Consider the following 20,939-nt stretch of genomic DNA (forward strand, 5'->3'; position numbering starts at 1 on the left):
TCTAGGAACTGCCACCTCTTGCAACCTCCAGAATTGAATGCTGAATATTAGTAGACATGCATGAGTTTGGTCACGCTTAAGTGCTGCCCAATGTGTTCTACAGTGTTATGTTGCCCATTATCCAAGTTGAGTCATGCATAATTCAGGCAATAAGGGTTTTGCATGCTATCTTGCCTGGATATCCAAGCTGTGAGTTTACCTTCATTTAATCCACTCTTTCATCATTCTCATTGTTCAGTAGGTTCACATAAGGGGGAGAAAATATGTGTGGGTCTAAACATAACTCCTGAGCTCTCCCTGTGCATTGGAGGCAAGCTTTCTCTCCCAATGTCTGGGTCTTTGGCACACAATCTTCATTTATACCATCTATGTCTTTCTTCTCTAAAAGCTCCTTTTTGAAGGCCTTGTCTGTGGCTTTCTTAAAATATAATGACTTTTTGCTTTTCTTTACCTGAGAGCATCTTCCCATACTACTCAAGCTCCTCAACATAACTTCTAGGGTTATTTTTAGACAACCCAGAAGATTCCCTTGGACCCAGGCAATCTGAAGGCATCTGCTGCTTCTGGGTTCTTTCAGCCTTGTGGTGTCACCCATCAATAACCTCCCCTCTGCGCCTTGCAGCAGATTAAAGTTCCTCCTGGTCATATTATGACGGTCAGTGCACGTAAGAAGGGATTTGCCATTGCCCCAGATCTGTTTAGTTTTATTATTTGGGCATTCTGATTTAGTCTCAGCATGCTCTGTGTATTCTCTGAGGCTCATATTCTTGAAGCTGACCTAGTTTCTACTTTCTGTATGCCACCTCCTGAAGCTGAGGTCAATGAAGAATTTGATATTCACTCTGTCTGTAATGATTCTTCTTTCCTTCACTTTGGGGCACTCTGTTCTTGTGATCTCATTATCATTCATTTAAAACTGAGAAAGAAGTTAAGCATACAGGCTAACTTGTGTTCAGCTACAAGCAACTGCAAATCTGAGTTGCAAAGCTCTTCCAAAGAATACACTTTTTAAAGAATAATGATTATTAATAAATTATTAATGAAGAGAAAGAACAGTGCCTGGGACCTAAAAGAAGGAGGGAGTTTGTATATTATTTCCCCTGTTTCCTGTCTCATATACAATATATTTTCAATAGTGAAATATATTTCAAGTGGTTACACACTGGAACAGGTTGCCCGAGGCGGTTGTGGATGCCCCATCCCTGAAGGCATTCAAGGCCAGACTGGATGTGGCTCTGGGCAGCCTGGTCTGGTGGTTGGTGACCCTGCACACAGCAGTGGGTTGAAACTAGATGATCATTGTGGTCCTTTTGAACCCAGGCCCTTCTATGATTCTATGATATATTTTCAATTATATAACTGTGGAGTTGTCTGGAATTGCAGCCTGTGGCACAGGAAAGATGACTAACTCCTCTTTTATGAGTTAGAGTCATAGAATCATGGAACCATTAAGGTTGGAAAAGACCTCTAAAATCATCCAGTCTAAGTTTCAATTCATCCCCATGCCCACTAACCACATCCCTCAGTGTCACATCTCCACATTTCTTGAGCACCTCCAAGGATGGCAGCTCCTCCAGCTCCCTGGGCAGCCTGTGCCAGTATTGAACCCTTTCAGAGAAGAAGTTTTTCCAGCTATCCAACTTGTTGATGCACTGAGCATTAAATCAGCTTTGCAGCAGTTGTCACAGCAGGCATATTTAGAGTTTACAATAGGAAAAAATCCCAGCAGTAAGGGCAGCCAATGCAGTTAGGTCATGCAGGTAGGCATGCATTGCCCGGGCATGCAGTGGGTAAAGTAAAATACACACTAAATAAATTGTTATGAGGAGATGGGCCAGGCAGCTGCCAGGAATGGCATGCTCTATGCTGAATATTTATGAAGGCTGGTGATGGGCTGAGAGTCCTTTTCTGGTCCGACTGCTACGGTCTTTGGTTCACTCAGAAGCTCTCAGTGCTTTGTGTTGGTCATATTCAGGTACGGAGGCCAAGGCAGAGGATTTAGGAGTGTGCAACTATAAAGAGGCTGCTCTTCAGAACAACGGAGTCAAATCAAAGGAGAACCAGGTCTGATATTTCTCATAAAGCATTTCCCCCGTGTTTGCAATTCAGCAAACACCACTGTGTTTTGCCAGCGAAACCCAGTTACAGTTCATCTCTCACCGACTTCTCTAGCTTAGTTCAAAGATAAAGAACTTTTCAGCTTTGGGGTTAGGTTTCAAACTGCCGAGTTTGCTGGTCCTCGACTTGAAACCGAGGTGCTGTGGTGTTGGTAACTGCTGTGTACAGGGAAGTGCTATACCACTTCCTACATGTGATAGCACAGATCTAGCACACACTGCAAAGAGCCCACTTCCTGCACTGGGGCTGCTGACACTGAGCAGGACAGCTTTGCTTCTCCTAAAAGGATGACCAAAAAACCTCCCAGTCTTGCTTTCCCTCTTACAATGCAGGGTAGAGAAACCACACTTCCCGGGGAAAGCCCCTTCTGTGGTGCAGAGTCTGAGCATCGTGCAGAGCATGCACAGGGCAGGATGTCCTCCTTCGTGCTGACATCCTCAGAGTGCCCTGGATGGCATGGAGTGAAATACACGTTTAAAAATAGTTGTTTTTTTTTTTTGTTGTTGTTGTTTTAAGTAAATTCCAATTACCCCCTGTTCAGTTGCTGATACAGATGGTTGATGATCTGGCAGCTTTGTAGTTGGGGTGGTGAGGTGGCTGGGTTTCCAAGACAACTTCTGTTAAAATCATTGGATATCCCAAGTTGGAAGGAAACCATAAGGATCATTGAGTCCAACTTCTGGTCATCGAGTCCAACTCCTGGACTGTTCAACAATATTGTCGGTAAACAAGGAAGCCTGGAGTCTGTGTGTGTATTTCCTTGAGCATCACTGGGCAGGAGGCAGATAAGGTAGTAGCCTCTATATTGCCTTTCCCTCTGATATTATCAATAATGATACCCAGCCTTACTGCCGTAATGAAACCTAAAATACTGATTGCAATGTTTGTAACTTGCATGGAAAATAATCTTCTACCTGGAGGTTAATTTGTAATTGATGGAGAAAGCAGAAAGCTATCAGTTTTTACCCACCATTCATAAATGTTCTTTTCTTATCTCTGGGGACAAATTGTTCCTGCAGGTCAGTTTGTTTGGATGACTGAGAATAAACAACATGTAGCCTTTTAAAGCTACTTAGATGAGCTGCCTGAATGGATGCTGGATGACAATGTAATTCAGAGCATGAAGAAGCAGATTGAGAGTAAGTAATATCATTAAGTCCATTCCTCTATTTGCTCTTCTGAATGTTAGAGTGGTTTCCAAGAGCAAAATAAAAAGTTCAACATAGGGCATGACACACGGATAAAGAATCTTGTATGAACATAAGACTTCATGTTGTAAGCACTGACAAATAATATCCAAATAGCTCTAGGGCACCAGTGATGTTCAGGAGAAATAAACTCTGTAATGGAATAAATTGGGCTGAGCTGTTGCCCTAGGTTACAATAAAGAGGGGTGTTACCTGTTTTAATCCTTGGTAGAATTATATTTTGAAAGGTTTATCTTAAACAAATGCATGGATTTTGATGACAAGTTTGTGCTACTACTCCCAACATGTTTTCCCAGTAATGCATCCATCAGTGTCCATGGGGAAGATTTAGGAGTCAGTATAAAAATGGTACAGAAAGAACAAGTCGCATTCGGTATTGTATTTCCTGTGGCATACCTCCCAGGGTGCACTTTGGGGGCTGATGGTAACAGCTCTGCATTTATCAGAAATCCACCTTACCACCAAGAAAACCAAACAATGTCAAGCAGTACATTTTGTGATGATTCCTGTGATTTAGTCCTGCGGCTGTCTTAAAAACAAGAACTGAGCTGTCAAAGCTGAGCTCTAAAGCAGGTATTTTCTGATTGTTCCAGATTTACCTGCATTTTCCTATATTTTGGTCTTGTTCTCAGTAAGGCTTTATCATGATGTCCTTACTCAAGTCCATTCAAGATTGGACTTGACATGCTGACTCCTTCCATCCTAGCTCATTTGGGTGCTATATAGCACTCTGTGGCCATGAATCATTTTATAATACAGGCTTCTTTGCAAACAGATATGGAATTGATGAATAAATGAGTGAATATAAAGAGGAGGGGAAAAAAGAGATGTAGTTGGTAAATTCAACATCAGCCTCCTCTTTTGTTACTCCTGTGGGGTCAGCATCCATACACTCAAACTACACTTCATGTCTTGCAAAGCCAAAGCAAGAAGAAAGACGATTATCATGATAAGTCTGAAGTTGGAAGGGAGCTCTGGACAGTCCAAAATTCTACTCACAGCAAGTCTGACATCGGTGTTAGATCAAGATGCTCCAAGCCATTTGCATCACCATCTTCACAGTGTCTACAAGTGCTGACATTGCACAATTCAAACAAGCCCATCATTTTGCCTCCAATAGTTCTTCTGTGAGGCTGGGGACCTTCTGATATAGGGTTTATCAATCCCAGGTGCTGGTGGTGGCATTTGTTCTTCCTTTGCCTGGATGCGATACTGTATACTCAAGCTGGTGAATCCATGTTTTACTATCGTGTGATGACCCTGAGATCCAGAGAGGGCAACAAGGTATGGTTCAACTCCAAAGGCTAAAGATGCAGAAATACCTAAAACAATACCCACAAGTTTATTACCCTCAAGTTGAAGTGTGGGAACAGGCTACCCAGGGAAGTGGTAAAGTCACCGTCTCTGGAGGTGTTCAAGAAAAAGGCAGCTGTGGCACCGAGGGACATGGTTAGTGGGCATGGTAGGGATGGGTTGGACTGGATGATCTTAGTGATCAATCTAACCTTAATGATTCTGTGATTATGAATCAGATCTGCCTCCTGGCAGCCAGTCTGGATTTTAGATGCAACTTCCATAGCACAGTTTTGCTGAGCTGGTTTCCTTTCTGGTGTGAGCAAACACTTCTGCTTTTCAAGAGCATATATTCTCTTGTTAGACCTGTCTGCTGGGCTGGAAGTTGAATGCTATAGTAGCCTGCCTAGACACAGGCTTCCTCCCACCCAAAGCTTCACAAGCTGTATTAACTATTCTCTGCCCTTGCAAATATGCCCTACTGAGATACAGGTCCTGGCACTCAGTCCTTGCTGTGGATTTTGTGTTCTAGGGAAGCAGCTTCATCTCAGAAGGGGCATCAGAGAATCAGCTGAGGTAAAGTCTGGTCTGGCTGCCTGCAGGTTTATGCGTTTTCCTGCTGGGCTCATGTTTGGGGAAAATCTTCATTCACCACTGAGGAATTTGCCTGCTGTTCTGGCTCATTTCTCACCCTGGTCAAGGCAGACCTGTCAGCCTTCGGTGTTCCCATTCCTCTCTCCTACTTGCAAAGATGGGTTCTGCCCATGTGTAACACTTTCAAGGCTGTGTCAATGCAGAAACCCACAAAACATAGGAAATGCTGAGTTTGTCTTACCACAGTTTGTGACTCACCGTATCTTGTTGACATACTCTTGGAAATACCCATTTCAAATTTCCCCACTTGCCTATTATGGACACAGGTTTGTATTTATAGTAAACTTGTTCTGTGCATGCATAAAATGAAAATAAACATTGAATTCTACATCCATGGAGTCGAAACACAGGGTTTTCTTATGCATCCTTTTTGGCAAAGACCACATCCAGAGAGGTGATACCTCACGCATATATCCAGGACAAAAAGGGGCACATTTCTGGTCGTCTTGGGATCTTCTCAGCCCTCTGAGGCCATCTATTTGGTTTGAAAGGGGAGTGTTACAAGGCAAGGCTGCATCACAAGGGCAAAGTCAGCCACGAGCATTAGCTGGCTCTTGACTCACTATGTTTGTGGCCTAACAGCAGGCCTAACTCAGAGCAGCAGCACGAGTCACTTGTACAAACAGCTCCTGACTTCACTTCCCAAGCTCCTCAAATTTGCATCCAGCCTATAGCTAGACAGCCATGAACCCACCTGCATGCTGGGTGATTTTCTGGTGCTAACAACAATTTTGGACTTGAGTAAGTTGCAGAGCACTACTCTAAACTCAGCCAACCATGCCAAGAGCTAAGAAAAATAAATCTCTACAGGCTTCTCAGACCACATCAAACAGTTACATCTAGGAAAATGGAGACTGAACAGCAGAGAATCATGAATCATTAAGGTTAGAAAGACGGCTAAGATCATCTAGTCCAACCATCAACCCACTCCACCATGCCCACTAAGCACATCCCTCAGTGCCTCATCTCCACATTTCTTGAACTCTTCCAGGGATTACTACTCCTCCACCTCCCTGGGCAATCTGTTCCAGTGCTTGACCACTCCTTCTGAGATAAATTTTTTCCTAATATCCAACCTGAAGTTGCACGACATGCATCCTTCCCTCTTCGCTACACAGATTATTTTCCTGTTTTTTTTCTCAAGTCACATCCTTGTGACTGATGACACAGGAAAGATGCTGTGAGTGCAGCAGGTTCTCCTAGAGTGTTGCAAACTTTCCTATTTCCTGGTTCCTCTGTAATTCCTGTTGTGTTGACAAGCCAGTGTCATAAGAATTAATGAGGAGGGGCTGTTTGCATTGAGGTCTGTCCATAAGGAAGTAACTTTGGCAACGAATAACTTTTGTATGTTATGCTTTGGCTAGGTAATAACAAATAGGTATCACATATATAAAGATGAGGTTCATCTTATGTGACCTTAGAGGTGTAAATTAGAGCTTGTCATGCTATTTCCTTGTAGCCATCAGAGAGAAATAAGCATTTTCATAGTACAATTCCACCTGCCTGTGGTATGAGCTGGAGATATCCAAGGTCGGGCTGGATGGTACTCTAAGCACTCTGAGCTGTGGGTATCCACATTGACCATTGCAGGGGAGTTGGGCTAGATGACCTTTAAAGGTCCCTTCCAACTCAAACAATTCTGTGATTCTATGAGCTGTGCTCAGGAAACATGCATTAATCTTTTATTGACTCTACAGGCAATGATGAAGACTAGCTCTTCAGCCAGACAAATTCTGTCCAGCAATCAACTGAGGTCTGGAAACAAATCTGTGAGTCTGTGCCATTTTGTCAGGGTGAGCTGTTGTGATGGTTGTTGCAAATGTTTGCCTCTCTTAGCTCGACGTTGAGGGCCAGTTTGTTGTGAATTAAGTGTGATTGAGGAATGTTCCTGGTGAGGATTGAGCCCTATCTACTTTCTTCATCCACACATTGTGATGCAGCACTGAGCCTCCCTGAACTCTGTCTGAATTCTGTCTTCTCACTGGTCCTCAGATTATATTTTGGGCTCAAATTTTAAGCAGCGACAGATTTTGTGGATATGAAATGTACTCACAATCTTTGTTACAGTCACAAACCAGAAATTGCAGCTGGAAAACATCAACAACTTGTGTACGGGCAGTCAAAATGAAGGAGTCTTATGCTGACCTCCTACCACAGGTACCTACCTTAAGTGAGCTCATGCTCCCTGTGTACTATAACTAAACCATCATGCCCCAGATGGGAATAGCAGGCTGTTTGCTCATTCTCTAGATCCTATCTTAAACTTGATAAGTGCATTGAATGAAGTCCTAAAACCAACCTCCTAATTGCATTTTAACACTTAATGTCCACTGGTTTTATCAGCTTCCCGTGAGTTAAGTGTTAAACAGGAATCAATGGGTGTGAGCATTGAGCAAGATTTATGAATGAAGGACCTGTTTATTTAAAAGTCTGGGTTTTGAGTAATGGCAAGAAAGTCGCAAAAATGTAAAATGACAGAACACATAATTAAGATCAGAAACAAGATCTCACTTGGCAGCTTCAGCATCTCCAAGGGCTTTTTTTCAGATCACTGCTCCCATCTCTTAACAGAAGATGATGCTGGCGCTGTGCATACCATGCAGCATTCTCACATCCTTTGTGCCTCGAGGCAGAGAGCAATGAGCAACTAGAGCTGACATCTTCAGAGAGGAAGTGCAGATCAGGACTGCCCACCGTGGACAGCTGACTCTTCTTACTGTGCCACATCCATGGAGTATCCCAAGTCCAGCAGAGACAACCCAAGGCACAACCCCTGAGCGAGGACTGCTGTTTCTAATTAGTAATGAACCTCTTCCTCTGGAGCTTGATCTATTTCCACACACAACCAACAATCTAATTTCCATACGGAGTGAGCCAGCCACCAAACTGGAAATCTTGTTGACGCAACTGCTAATTATCCTTGGCATAATTAATGAGCAGTAACACAGTTTGTGTATGGCACAGAGGACAAACCTGGGGCTCCCAGGAGATGGAAGCACAGTTCTTATGGGAAGGTGATTTTGCAGGATTACCAGAGGAACTGAGTGGCTGCAGTGATTGTGGGATGTCATCATTCTCTCATGGGAGGAAATGAGCTGATGGAGCCTCATCTGTCCCCCAGGGAACTCTCAACACCATATCTGGAAATGTGCCCTCCTCTTGGCTCTTTGAGGTATGTGGTGTCAATTTAGTTATGTATTTATGGGCTTTAGGCTGTAGAAAGACCTGAAGATACAAGATCAGGGAAATTGGCCATCTACTGCATTGCTATAATTTTCCAGATGTGTGTGTCAGGATGGGAAAGGGTAGGAGCAGATGATAGCTATGTCTACCACAGGATCACAGAGATATTAGTTGGAAACATTAGCTGGAGGTCTCTAATTCAACCTTGTGCTTGGATATTGTCAGCTCTAGACTGACTTAGCCATGGTTTCATCCAGCTGAGCCTTGAGTCACCTCTGCATTTCATCATTAATCACTTCCCAACAACCTGTTCCAGCGCTGTAGTACCTTCCTAGAGGCAATTTTTTCTATCCTGTTGTTCAGCCTGCACTTCCTGAGCCACAGCCTGTGGCAGCTGCCCCTTGTTACAGTGTCTGGCTCTACCACAAGGAGTCTGACATCATTAACTTTGCAGCTGCCTTTTCAAGTAGCTATAGGCAGCTGTTGTGCTGCCCGCCAGCCTCCCCTTTTTCACCTGCTCCCTCTTCCGCCTTTCACCTTCAAGCCTGAATCCCTCGGCCTCTCCTGAGAGGTGTGCCCCAGAGCTCTTGGTGGCATATCTCAGAGCAGCTTCAATCCAGCTGCATGGCAACAGAACTTGGGAGTCCATCTACATGTTAAAATCTGGGCCCTAAAATATGTCTTCCAGAAGGACAACTCAAAGGTTTAATAAACAGACTGTATTAAGTATTAATTAAACTCTAGTAAGTAAAGGATTATTTTGGCCTCTTAAAAACACATCTGTATGAAACCGCAGCATGATTTAGTTTTTATAAGGACCAACCTGTTCATGAAACCAGAGCACAGTTTTCCCTGGATAAGCTCGTGCCTTGCTGGAGGTGAGTGACCTGCTGCCCATAAAGGTGAGCAAAGCCTGGAGTGTGGAACAGTACAGTCTCCTAGCTGGAAGGGAAGTGAGGGCATTTGCTCCCTGAGGCTTGATAAACTTGACAGCTGTTGAATTTTAATCACCTTGACAAGCTGTAGCGAAGGCTGTGGTTAACTATTTTGGGCAGAGTGAAGCCGCTGCGCTGGGAGACTGAATGAGGCAAGCCCTTTGAGGGAGAAACAATATGGAGAGATGGAAGAAAGGAGTTTCCTGAGACCCAGAAGATGATAGATCCCAGATCTGTCTACTCTTCTCTTGTGCTATTTCTTATGACCTGAGCCATGCAAGGAGACAGCGGGAGGAAGCAGGGCCCCAAGCCTTCTGACTCCAACGTGTTGTGGTCACTGGCAGGATTTCCCCATCCATTCATTGTTTGCCTTTCTTAATGCAGAACCATGAAATCAGCAGGGAGACAGCCTTCCTCACCCTGAGTCATAGAGCTGTGTTTCTTGAACTTCGAGCAAACCAATTTTTTCCGTGGGGAATCCCATAGGTCTGACGTAGCTGAGATTGCTTCAGCAATCACTTCTTGTCTGCAAAAGGTATTAAGACAAAGCTGTTCTCTGCTAGCTTCCATATTAGGATAGATCTCTCATATGGAGATATTTTGAAGATTAATATCTCTTACTGTTTTGTGTAAGATTATTTTAACATTTCTACGTGCCATTAAATAGATAGGAGCATTCTTGTTTTCCTTCTACATCAATATTGCAGCATCACTTTTGCAGTCTGTGTTTTACCTCTTCTCCCAGGCAAAGAGCCTGTTTCTTTCTCGTTTCCATCTCTTTATCCAGCAGCACCCAACTGGTGAGCATCTGTAGCATGGGAGTTTGGTGACTGCTTAGCTGTCCCCTGCAGAATCCGTGCTGCTGCTCAGGAATCAGAAAATGAAAACAACTGATCGATTTTTGGTCTCCAAAGCTGAAAAAAACCTGAAAGAGTGAAAGTAACCACAGGCAAATCTGCCAGCTCTCCGCTGACGAGTATCTGTAGCAAAGTAATTGATGACAGAGATGAGACCCCACTGCCACTGAGCTGTACCTGCTGTGCATGAACACAGACCATAGCACAGAGTCTGGTTGGGTTGCTACACCTAGAGTTACATCAAGTAATCCAAATCTGGGTAGCCCAAAGTGCAAGCTTTTCCTGCTAAATTGTAGTACATTAAAAATACTGCTTGATTCTTACAGGGACATGTTTCTCTTCAAAATGCAGGAACAGCCCTAGGAAAATAGCTCAAGGTCAGTAATTTATAAATATGGCACTTGTTCTGGTGCTGGATTGGGCAACCTCATATCTCTTGCATCCTTATCTCTGTGCCCGCTTTTCTCCATAAATGTGGCACGTCTTGCATGGCCCTGGACAAGAGTTGTGTTATTTGCATGAGCTATGCTCCTTAATGGAGATTGCACTACAGAGCTGCTTTGAGACACTTTTGGGATGCTGTTGAAGAGAAGCCCAACTGTCTTCTCTGGGCACCTCAAACCCTTGAGGACCCTCACCTGAGACCCTCCTCTTTGCTGCTCTCTAAGGAGAACAGTCCAGAACAGCCTGTATCGTATATGTGAACCATGTTTTATAGAATCATAGAATCATTAAGGTTGGAAATGACCACTAAGATCCTCTAGTTCAGCCATCAATCCATGTCCTTTGCATTTTGTTTTCTTGTGCCCATTTGGCTTCTGCTGCTGTGATTTATTCCTTCCTTCAGATCTACACTGCAGCTCTGTGGCTCTTCATTTGCTTCTTTCATGGAAGATAGAAAAGTGAAAAAAGACTTTGGTGGCATCTCTTCTTTAGCAGTGAAATAGTACCCTCCTCTGACTCTGCTGATTCCAAATCCTCTCCTTCCTGCCTTGCAGCCACAAAAGGCATATCTCTCCTCATTTGGACTGCTACAGCAGCAGTCGAACATCTGCTAGAAAGGGAAAGGAAGTAAATGTCAGGAGAAAATTCTAATGGAGATGACAGGGTTGGACTTGAACACACCTTCCTGTTTCTTTTCTACTACGATGCAGGATTATTGGAAGTATGTCATCTACAAATATCTGAACTCCCACATGACTCAGAGAAGACTGGAGGATTCAGTAAGATTCTTCCATCTCTGAGCTCTAGCAGTTGAAGAAATGAAGGTTTGTCTTGCAGGGCAGACCACACAGGAGCTGGCTTGCAGTAGAGGGATGCTCAACATTACTCACAGCTCCTCTCCATCCAGAAAATGCATAGCAATGAATAAAATGAAAAAGCATGACCTAACAGTCTTTGGGGTTGAGCATGGGGTTCGTGGCTTGTTCTCATCCCCAACTCATTCGTACAGTCGTCCTTGACTGTTTTCTATATTTTAGGCACAGGACATTTTATTTCTTTATATATATATGTATTCTGTAGGTTTTTTTCAGATTAAGTAAAACGATGAGCAAGGCCACACTTCCATACTATGCAATGGTCCAGTTTCATTCCCACAGGTCACTCATTCATGGCTAAGCTGGACTCACTTTCCTCTGCTGCCAAGTGTAGACTGCCCACATAAGAATTTTACATTGGTCTGCCCCTAAAGCTGATCTTTATTAGCTTTTGTTGATGCCAGCTACGTGGGAAAACTTTCTGTCATCCAAGACTTGCTGCTAATTGCTCTGTGTGGGATTTCACCATCAGGCCTTTTGAAAACTTCAGTTATGTTTGCACAGCGTTTTTGATACCACACCTGGGTCCTGGTTACAGTACTTAGTACCTAGCTGATATCTGCTTTGCTTGCTTCCTGTTTAGCTGTGGATATTATAAGTCCTTTTTGAAAGAAAAACCAAACTAAACAGAAAAAAAAGAACCAACACATATAATAATAGCCTCCCACTTCACCATGTTAAAAGCAGAAGCCCAGTGAGTACTGCTGGGACACCAAGCTCAGCATCTTGCTATTCTTATTCAGAAATGTCCATTAAATGCTGTTCTCGAGTCCCAGAATCCCTTTGCTCCAATATCTCAAGGCTGCACCCTGCTCTGGATGCCCTACCTGAGGCTGACCAAGTGGACCCAGAGGTTCTTTCCAACCTCAGCCATTCTGTGACTCTGTGAAGATGCACTTCCAGGGGCTATAACACAGCATTAGACTCCCTGATTTTTGTCTAGTATGTTTCTGGTCCAGGTCTCAAACTCTGATACATTATAGTTACAACAGGTGGTTATTGGTTATTATCACTGTTAGCAGTTTTTAATGCCATTTTCAACCCACTTGTGATGTGGGAAAACAGCATATCTCCTACAGCTTTCCTTCAAGAGACCATAAGAGTGAACTCTTTTCATTCCCTTGGAAATCAGATGAGAGTATTCCCTCCAAACCCTTTATTCACTACTAATGGAAGAAACCCTGTCTCCACACTGGGATGCTGTTTGGACATGGGCTCATCAGTGGTTGTAAAGCAGCAGACAGGTTTGCAATCCTCTGTGTGCTCATTCCCTGGAAGGGGCAATCTGGGTATCAATCTGGATTTCATGAGCGTGGGCTTTGGAGTTGATAAGCACCACATAGAAAAAGAAAGTGCCCATAGTTCATGTATTGGTACAGGCATAGGAAAGGACCTGTCCAGTGAGATACAATTTGAAAATGGTCCTCCTATATCTAGAAAATAAAAATAAATAAAATACATATAGAATGTCATTAACTTGCTATTACAAAACCATTACAATTAGGTGAAGGAAAATGTGTACTCTGATTCTTTTAACTGCATTTTGAGAGGCTGTAGAAGAGCAGCCCATGAACATCTGTGTGTACTCAGAGACAGGATGTACTGCCTAATGCCACCAAGGCTGTCTGCTGGGAATAGAAACTCCATGCACCCAACGGGAAATGAGGAAGTAGAAAGAGAAATCAGCAGGCTCAGCTATCTAATTCCGATCTGTTTCTGACGTGGTACTCTCTAGTAAACCTGGGAGAAATTCTGAGGAAATAGCAAATAGCAATTGTTGCTCCCCATTTCTAGGAAGATGTGAGCAAATCTCTCCAGAATAACAACAACATAAATCTCTCTTTTTTATGTAACTTTTTGTTTGTTATTAAAAGGTGCAGATTTATATTGGTGCAGGTGCGTATTGCAGCAGGGCTTTGAACATATGTCCGTTTCTCAAGGGGGAAAAACGAACTGGCAGTTCAGCTGCTGCTTCTGAGACACAGCTTTCAAGGTAAGTCCTTGCTTCTTTCTCCATTGGCTCCCATATTTGATAGGTTAATGGTTGGACTAGATGACCTTAGTGGTCTTTCCAACCTTAATGATTCTATGATTTCAAAGCATTTCCTTAATCTTTGGAATAAATACAGCAGGTAAAGGGTATGCTGCAATTACTGAGATCTAACCATCCCCGCAGGAGAAAACTAGATTTTGTGTGTGCACATACTTTTCAGAGCTTTAGCATTTTGTATTACAGAGGGCAAGGGAACAAGGAATGACTTGGAAAAGAAGTGTAAGCATATGGAAGTAAAGGTCTGGAGAATGTGGGAGAGGTACTTAGAGGCAGCAGAGACTGGAGGAAGCTGGGAACTTGTCACCATATAAACTAATCTTTGAGAAAATCACAAAATCAGGTGGAGTCCAGGAAAAAAAATCACTTTTGGTGATGTTTAGACAAAAACCCCAAAGAAGGAACATCATTCCCAATGGAGATAAGCCAGCCCTCTGAACCAGCATTCACAGAATCATAGAATAGAATTGTAGAATCGTTTGAGTTGGAAGGGACCCCTGAAGGTCATTTGGTCCAACTCCCCTGCAATGAATAAGGACACATACAGCTACATCAGGTTGCTCAGAGCCTCATCCATCCTGACCTTGAGTGTCTCCAAGGAGACTCCAATCCCCTGGATCCTATTAGAGATGCAGCACTGCATTGGTGCTGTGTCACCTGTCTAGCAAAGGCACCAAAGCCTGGCAGGATACTTTGAAATGGTGTTGCCTCTGCTGCTCACTTGCTGACCTGTGAAAATATCGGACCTGATCTGGGATACTTCAGGGTAACTGCTTCCCAGAAGAAGCCTTGGGCACTGATGCACAAAATGACTAATGCTGAACTGAGATGTTGAACTGTAGGAAAACATATTCCATTTGCCTTTTTAATTATTCAACTTGATGATGACCACCATCATATTATCATCATCACTGTATAATTTATTATTGCTGTTATTAATTTGTTCCCAAAGAGGGGGTTATCATCTGCTTCTTATGAATTTTCACAAGCTCCAAGGGTATTTTGTGCACTGGAATAAAACCAGCACAAACTGGGTTGAACAAGGCACATCCTTTCAGCTAAGCCACTCATATCCATTGAGACTGCAGCATAACATTAGCATTATCTCAGTGATGCTGGACCAACGTTGTATGAGATGCACTGAAGGTTTTGGGTGTCTGTTGCAGACAGGTACTCCTTGATGCCTTATCTGGCAACATCATTTATCTTTGCATCACTGCCAGCCAATCACAGCCTGTACCAAGCAGCTGGGAGTAGACTTGGAGTTTGTACCCTATTTCGTATGCAACTTCAGGATAAGGTATATTTAAGATATTATTTTGGCCCACGAATAGAATTTGGCTTACAGCCATAGCAAAGACTTGGTTCAAGGTTAATCAGAAATGCCATAAAACACCTTGCATAATTAACCTGTGAGTTTCAGCTGGCAAATCACCTGGAAAATTCACATCAAACTCTTGAATAAAGGAGGGAGCTTTCTCTACTCATGACCTTGAGAAGTACTTCTGGAAAAACCCATTTTCAACACAGATCCTGGCTCCACCCCTTGACAACCCAACATGAACTTGAACTGGTTGAGAAATCCAATAAAAAAGTATTACAGCCAACTTTCCCTGCCTGGAGACCATATATAAGTTACCCACAGTCACAACTTCAGATTGTAGCAGGGGCATTTGAAAATCCTCTACAGTTTTGGGGCTGCAAGCAGCATCACGTGAATAAACTTATTTATGTGCCTCTCTTTCACACGGTAGGTTGGTTTCTGCATATCTGAAATGAAACTATGTGTATGTATTAAGCTTGTGGAGGGGGTGGTGCAAAAAAAGGAACTTTTCTGCTTGAGGTGGTTCAGCTCTCCAGGGCATGACAGAACCACCTCTTGTGGTTTTTTCTTCTCAGTTTTTAGCTTGCTTCTCATCATGTTCCTGATCCAACACTGGTAAAGAGATAAAGGGCCTGATGGTTGGTAACTGCCCATAGCAGGGGGAATGGAACTGGGTGATTTTTAAGGACCCTTCCAACCCAAGCTATTCTGTGATTCTTTGATTCTATGGTTTTATGTCTTGTGTCATATAAAAGATATCTCTGTCTCAGTATTCCAGATGCAATGGGAATCAATACATGAGGGTCAGAGAAAAGAATACAGAAGGGCAATGTGCAAGGAGATTTTCCAAGCCAAGAGCAGTCCTCAGCTCAGACACCTCCCCAGACAAATGTGGGGTTTGTGTTTTAGAGGCCATAATGCCTTCCTCTCCTGTGAATCCTTCCAGCTGCTTTTTCTACCAGCCTGGTTTCATATGCTAATTATTTGAAAATCACTCATTTGAACATCTAGCAATGAAAATGGAAATATCAATGCTATCCAAAGCCTGCAGTGCAGCTGAAAGAAGATAAAGCATCCTGCAGCACAATGAAATTAGGAACAGTTTTCTCCAAACAGAAAGATCTTGCTGACTGCTGACAATCATGTCAACACCTGAGAAAGATGAAATACAATCTATTTCTGGACCAGAAATAGAAAATCTTGTGTCCGCTCTTTTCACTGTACAGGAAAAAGAACATGCAAAGCTGAAGACATGGATCAGTAGAAATCCTGTACATTCAGGGGAAGAGCTATATCATTATATATCAGTATATATAAGCACATCAATATTTTTCTCCAGAAGAGTGGTTGGGCACTGGCACAGTCTGCCCAGGGAGGTGATGGAGTCACCATGCCTGGAGGTGTTCAAGAAATGTGGAGATGTAGTACTTAGGGACGTGGTTTAGTGGGCAATATTGGTGGTAAGTGACTGGTAAGATTAGATGATCTTAGAGGTCTTTTCCAATCTTAATGACTATATGATTCCATGACTATCTGTATTGCTGTAGCAGCTAAATAGAATCATCCCTTGTGCTTGCTGCTGCCATCTGCTCAATCCCTTCTCTTCATCCACATGTCTCTGTAAGTTTGTGATTTTGGTTGGACACCCTAAAAATGCAAGAAGAGCACACGTTGCCCATTGACAGCTGTCTGAGTGCCAGAACTGCGAGATGGACCATTTGGGATCATGTGTCTGATTTAAATTCTTCTGTGAGCACAGATAAGTTAGAGAAAAGTGCATTTCTGTGTGATCTTCAATGAGGCAAGAGACATGTGGCAAGCTTAGCACCACTGTGATTTTCCCTCTAAATCCCTCACAAGACTAATGCTGAGCTCAGCATCCAAGCTGTTGGGGCAGAATGTGAATCCAGCTGAGAATTCCTCTCTTGTGGAAAAGTTCCTGGAGCAGAAGGGAGCAAGCTGCTATGGTGACATGAAGTCTTTCAGACCCCTAAAAAAAAACCAAGAAACCAAAAGTGCTGAGATTCAGGACTCTGCCTTCCTGTGAGCTCTTGGCCAACATAGGTAGGCTGGAAAGGGTGACCCAGCCATATGCCTCAGTGCAGGTTTTTGTGTCTGCTTAGAACGGACCTCTAAGCATCGGTGCCCCGATGATCCAGCTGGGATCCTCCATCAGCAGCAAATGTTCATGTTACCAGCTTGGCCAAAAGTTTTTCCAGGCAGTAGCATTTGTTTTGCTAAGAAAACTTATCTGTGTGAGCTGATTAGAATTGGGATGGGTTTGGATCACGCTTCAGAGGGACTAAACTCCCACTGCTGCTTCCTCTAGGCACATCCTATGAGGAATGGATAAAGGAAATGGGATTGTTCATTGAGGAGGAGGCTCAAGGGAGACCTTATCACTCTCTACAGCTGACTGAAAGGAGGTTGTAGTGATGTGGGGTTCAGCCTCTTCTCTCAGGTAACAGTGGTAGGATGGGTGGGAATGGCATGAAGTTGCACCAGGGAAGGTTCAGGTTGAATATTAGGATGAACTCCTTCTCAGAAAGAGCAGCGAGGCATTGGCACAGCTGCCCAGGGAGCTGGTGGAGTCACCATCCCTGGAGAATTCAAGAAAAGGGCAGATGGGGCACCGAGGGCCATGGTTAGTGGGCATAGTGGGGATGGGTTGATGGTTGGACTGGTTGAACTTAGTGGTCATTTCCAACCTTAATGATTCTGTGATTTTATGATTCCAAAATCTATTTTAGAGTTCAACCTTATTCTGCTGTTGTTTTTTCAGTATCCAGTAGGAGATTAATTGTTCCTTCCTTGATCTTTCAAAGTCTCCTCCTCTACCAGCCGTGCCGCACAAGGACAAAAATGAGTCTAGGTTTGATGAGCTTTCTCTGAGTTTGGTGTCTGTCTGCATTTGATCTCCAGGTGAGCAAGAGCTCATCCCTCAAAGTCCTCTCTGCGATGCTGCTGCTGCTGCTGCTGCAGATCTCACTGGGCTGCCTCTGGTTGGGACATGCTGAGGTGGTAACATCCTTTGAAAGTACATGCCCTCAGTTTTTCTTCCGGGAAACCCCCCCGAATGAAGCCCTAGAGCCAGAGAGCCCAGCCTGGATCTGTCAGCGTTACAAGAATCAGTATTATTTTGCCACCCTGTATGACAGGAGCAGACGTATTCCTGTTTACTCTGCTTACCTGTACCAACCTGGACCTGGCACAAGACCTAAAACCTGGCTGGTGGAACCCCAGGTGAGTGTTCTTCTCATCTCCTTCTGGGAGTACTGTGGGCTCCATGGCTCTTCTCTTCATCCTCTACCCATTCTATCCACCTGTAAGGACTCCCTAAGTGACCTAAGCTTGAAAGCCTCTGCCCTTGTTTTCCCCAAGCCTGTAAAACAGTAGAGTGTTGACAGATTAAACTAAAAGAGGCATGAAAAACAGAGAGAGAGCTGCTTGTGGAAGTGGGTCTGAATGGAGCAATGAGCAGGACTGGTGACAGTGTGATGAGATGTAGGTGATCAAGGTTGGATGTGATTAACGGGCAGCAGGAACTGAGGAGAGCCTTGGGCAGGTGTGGGATGTGGAGATGAAAGGAAAGGGAACCAGATGTATCACACTTGTGTCTCTCCAAAGTCACCTCTCAGACCTGGGAGAATGGAAAATACATCTCATGTATCCACCCACACTCCTGCTGCAGGCTGGGTCTCAAAGGTCACAAGCCAAATTAAGTGCTGTCATATTTTGAGCTTTATTTTAATCTCTTGTCAAGGAGGGACAACTTTATGATTTCTCTCTGATAAGTATGTTTTCATTGCATTGAAATGGCAAAAAATGAGTGCTCGGCACTCAAAGACTTTTGCTCCAGGAAAACCTGCTCCAATACTCCCATCCCCACTACTAACACTTTTTGTTCTTTACCTGTCAAGCTGATAGGCCTGAGTTATCCCAAAGCAATGGAAAGAGAATGGACACTCTCAAAATATTACAACGTCAGTTCGGAGCAGATTGGCAAGAGCCAGGCTATCCTCCAGGATTACAAGAACCTGACAGGTTTGAACCGCGGCCATTTGAACCCCAGTGGACATCACTCTGACTCCAGCAGCAGGACGGCAACCTTCAGCCTCACCAACATCGTGCCCCAGGATGAGAAACTCAACGGTGGTGCCTGGAACAACTATGAGCAGCAAACCATGATGAGGAGGACGGTGGGCTGTAACACAACCTATGTCGTGGTGGGTGCTGTGCCTGGGAACAACTATATTGCCAAGGGCAGAGTGAATAAGCCCAGCCACATCTGGTCGAGCGCTTGCTGTGAGGTGGACAAAAACCACAGGGAGGCTTGGGGGGTGATTGCTGAGAATGACAAGAATGAGGTACAGCTCCTCAAGCTGGGGGAGCTGGAGGAGTTGTTGACCCACCTTTATGGGAAGGATCAGGTTTATCTGTTTGACAGTGACTGTCCCAGAGAATAAGCCCTGTTTCACATCCTATGTATCCTATCATACCCACCAGCATTTGTCCTCCTTTCCTCTTAGGAAGGGTTTTCCAGTTGCACTCAGAGTCTCTTCTTTGAAAATAAAAGGAAGAAAGAGGCCAGTAGGGCCTCTGGCTCATTTGCTTTCCTACTCTGCTGCCCACCCTTGCAATGATGGTTCTGGGATGAGTCCCTGAAAGCTTTGGAGGGACAGTCTGGATACCAGTCCATGGGTAAGGAATCAGTTTGTCCTTAAGACTAGAGACATACGGCTTTTTGTTCCTCCCTGTTTCTCCATGTCCACATACAGACTGTGGTTTCCTTACCCTCTTTCATTCAACATTGCTGTTAACATGCTATTGATTTATCCATTGCCTCCTCAGGAAAGTTCTCAGCCAAGGTTGGCTCAGATAATCCATGGATTATCCAGATTCCTCCTTGGACATACTCAAAATCCATCTGGACATTGTAATGGACACCCTGCTCTGGCTGACCCGCCTGACACAGCCAGGGGCAAAAGCAAAGAGCAGACAGAGAGAGGAAAGTGGAAAGGAGGAAGGCTAGTAAGCATGGGAGAAACATCACAGCTCTGCTGAGCTCTGTAAATAAGTAAAATAAGTAAAATAAGAAGAAAGGAGATAACTTGCATCTAATCTTTAAGCTCCCTAACCCTGAGTTTACATGAAGGTCATGCTTATGTAAATTTACTAGGACATTTTTGTTTGCTTGGTTTTGGATCATGTACCTTGAGAGCAAGAGCTGAGGTATTACGCAGCTGGGCTTAGGGATCAGATATACAGCAAACCTTGACCAGCCAAAGATAAATTTCTGTAATGCACTCCTGGAATAACTGCATTATCTGCCCTACTTCTGAATCCTTTCTGCAGATTTATGTATGATTGATTTTTTTTTCCATTGTAAAATGTGTTTAGTGGGTATAAAATTCAATATATGCTATATAATTTTGTTCCTGAGTCGTTTATGACATAAATTATTTGCTCCAGTGTTAAATCCTAGAATTGCTTTCCACTGAAATTTCCACTTCTATAATGCCTTAGTTTGTAAGGCTTCTTTGCCAGAGGTAGGATGTCCAAAACCAATCTGTAAATACCATGACGCCTATCATCACACTATCAGTGCTTCACAGAAACACAGAATCACAGAATGACCAGGGTTGGAAGGCACCTCAAGGATCAGGAATCTCCAACCCCCCTGCCTCATGCAGGGCCACCAACCTCCACATTTCAGAGCAGCCCAGGCTGCCCAGGGCCCCATCCAGTCTGGCCTTGAACACCTCCAGGGGCGGGGCATCCGCAACCTCTCTGGGTGCTGTTCCAGCACCTCCCCACTCACTCTCTAAAGAATTTCCCCCCTGACATCCAACTTAAATCTTCCTTCCCTCAACTTAAAACCATTTCCCCTTGTCCTGCAGTTATCTACCCTTCCCAAGAGTTGGTTCCCCTCCAGTTTGTAGACTCCCTTTTGGTACTGAAAGGCTGCAATGAGGTCACCCAGCAGCCTTCTTTTCTC

At 43.9% G+C, this 20,939-nt stretch overlaps 1 protein-coding gene across 3 annotated transcripts; it reads left to right on the forward strand.

The window, feature by feature from the left end:
- The first annotated feature begins 6,991 nt into the window (after positions 1–6,991).
- LOC100547151 (endonuclease domain-containing 1 protein-like) lies at positions 6,992–20,371 on the forward strand. Of its 3 annotated transcripts, XM_085213896.1 has the most exons (5): positions 6,992–7,430; positions 7,845–8,445; positions 13,442–13,560; positions 17,864–18,184; positions 18,862–20,371. In XM_085213896.1, the coding sequence occupies exons 4-5, from the start codon at positions 17,900–17,902 to the stop codon at positions 19,405–19,407; spliced, it is 831 nt and encodes a 276-aa protein (XP_085070022.1). In that variant the 5' UTR covers positions 6,992–7,430; positions 7,845–8,445; positions 13,442–13,560; positions 17,864–17,899; the 3' UTR covers positions 19,408–20,371. The 3 variants fall into 3 exon arrangements, with proteins under 3 accessions (XP_085070022.1, XP_003201878.1, XP_010710836.2); XM_003201830.5 differs by lacking the exons at positions 6,992–7,430; positions 7,845–8,445 and having other exon boundaries at positions 8,485–13,560; XM_010712534.4 differs by lacking the exons at positions 6,992–7,430; positions 7,845–8,445; positions 13,442–13,560 and adding an exon at positions 13,588–15,367.
- The last annotated feature ends 568 nt before the right edge of the window (positions 20,372–20,939 follow it).

This window comes from Meleagris gallopavo, chromosome 1 (assembly GCF_905368555.1).
Source record: "Meleagris gallopavo chromosome 1, MGAL_WU_HG_1.1, whole genome shotgun sequence".
In the NCBI taxonomy this organism is placed as follows: domain Eukaryota; kingdom Metazoa; phylum Chordata; class Aves; order Galliformes; family Phasianidae; genus Meleagris; species Meleagris gallopavo.

What these genes read in the sequence shown, in the direction of transcription:
- LOC100547151 (XM_010712534.4), top strand. Translation starts at nt 15,104, where the DNA reads ATGACCTTGAGAAGTACTTCTGGAAAAACCCATTTTCAACACAGATCC. An exon ending in ATGTGCCTCTCTTTCACACG is followed by an intron (nt 15,368 to 17,863) that starts GTAGGTTGGTTT and finishes TTTGATCTCCAG; the next exon opens with GTGAGCAAGAGCTCATCCCT. An exon ending in CCTGGCTGGTGGAACCCCAG is followed by an intron (nt 18,185 to 18,861) that starts GTGAGTGTTCTT and finishes TTACCTGTCAAG; the next exon opens with CTGATAGGCCTGAGTTATCC.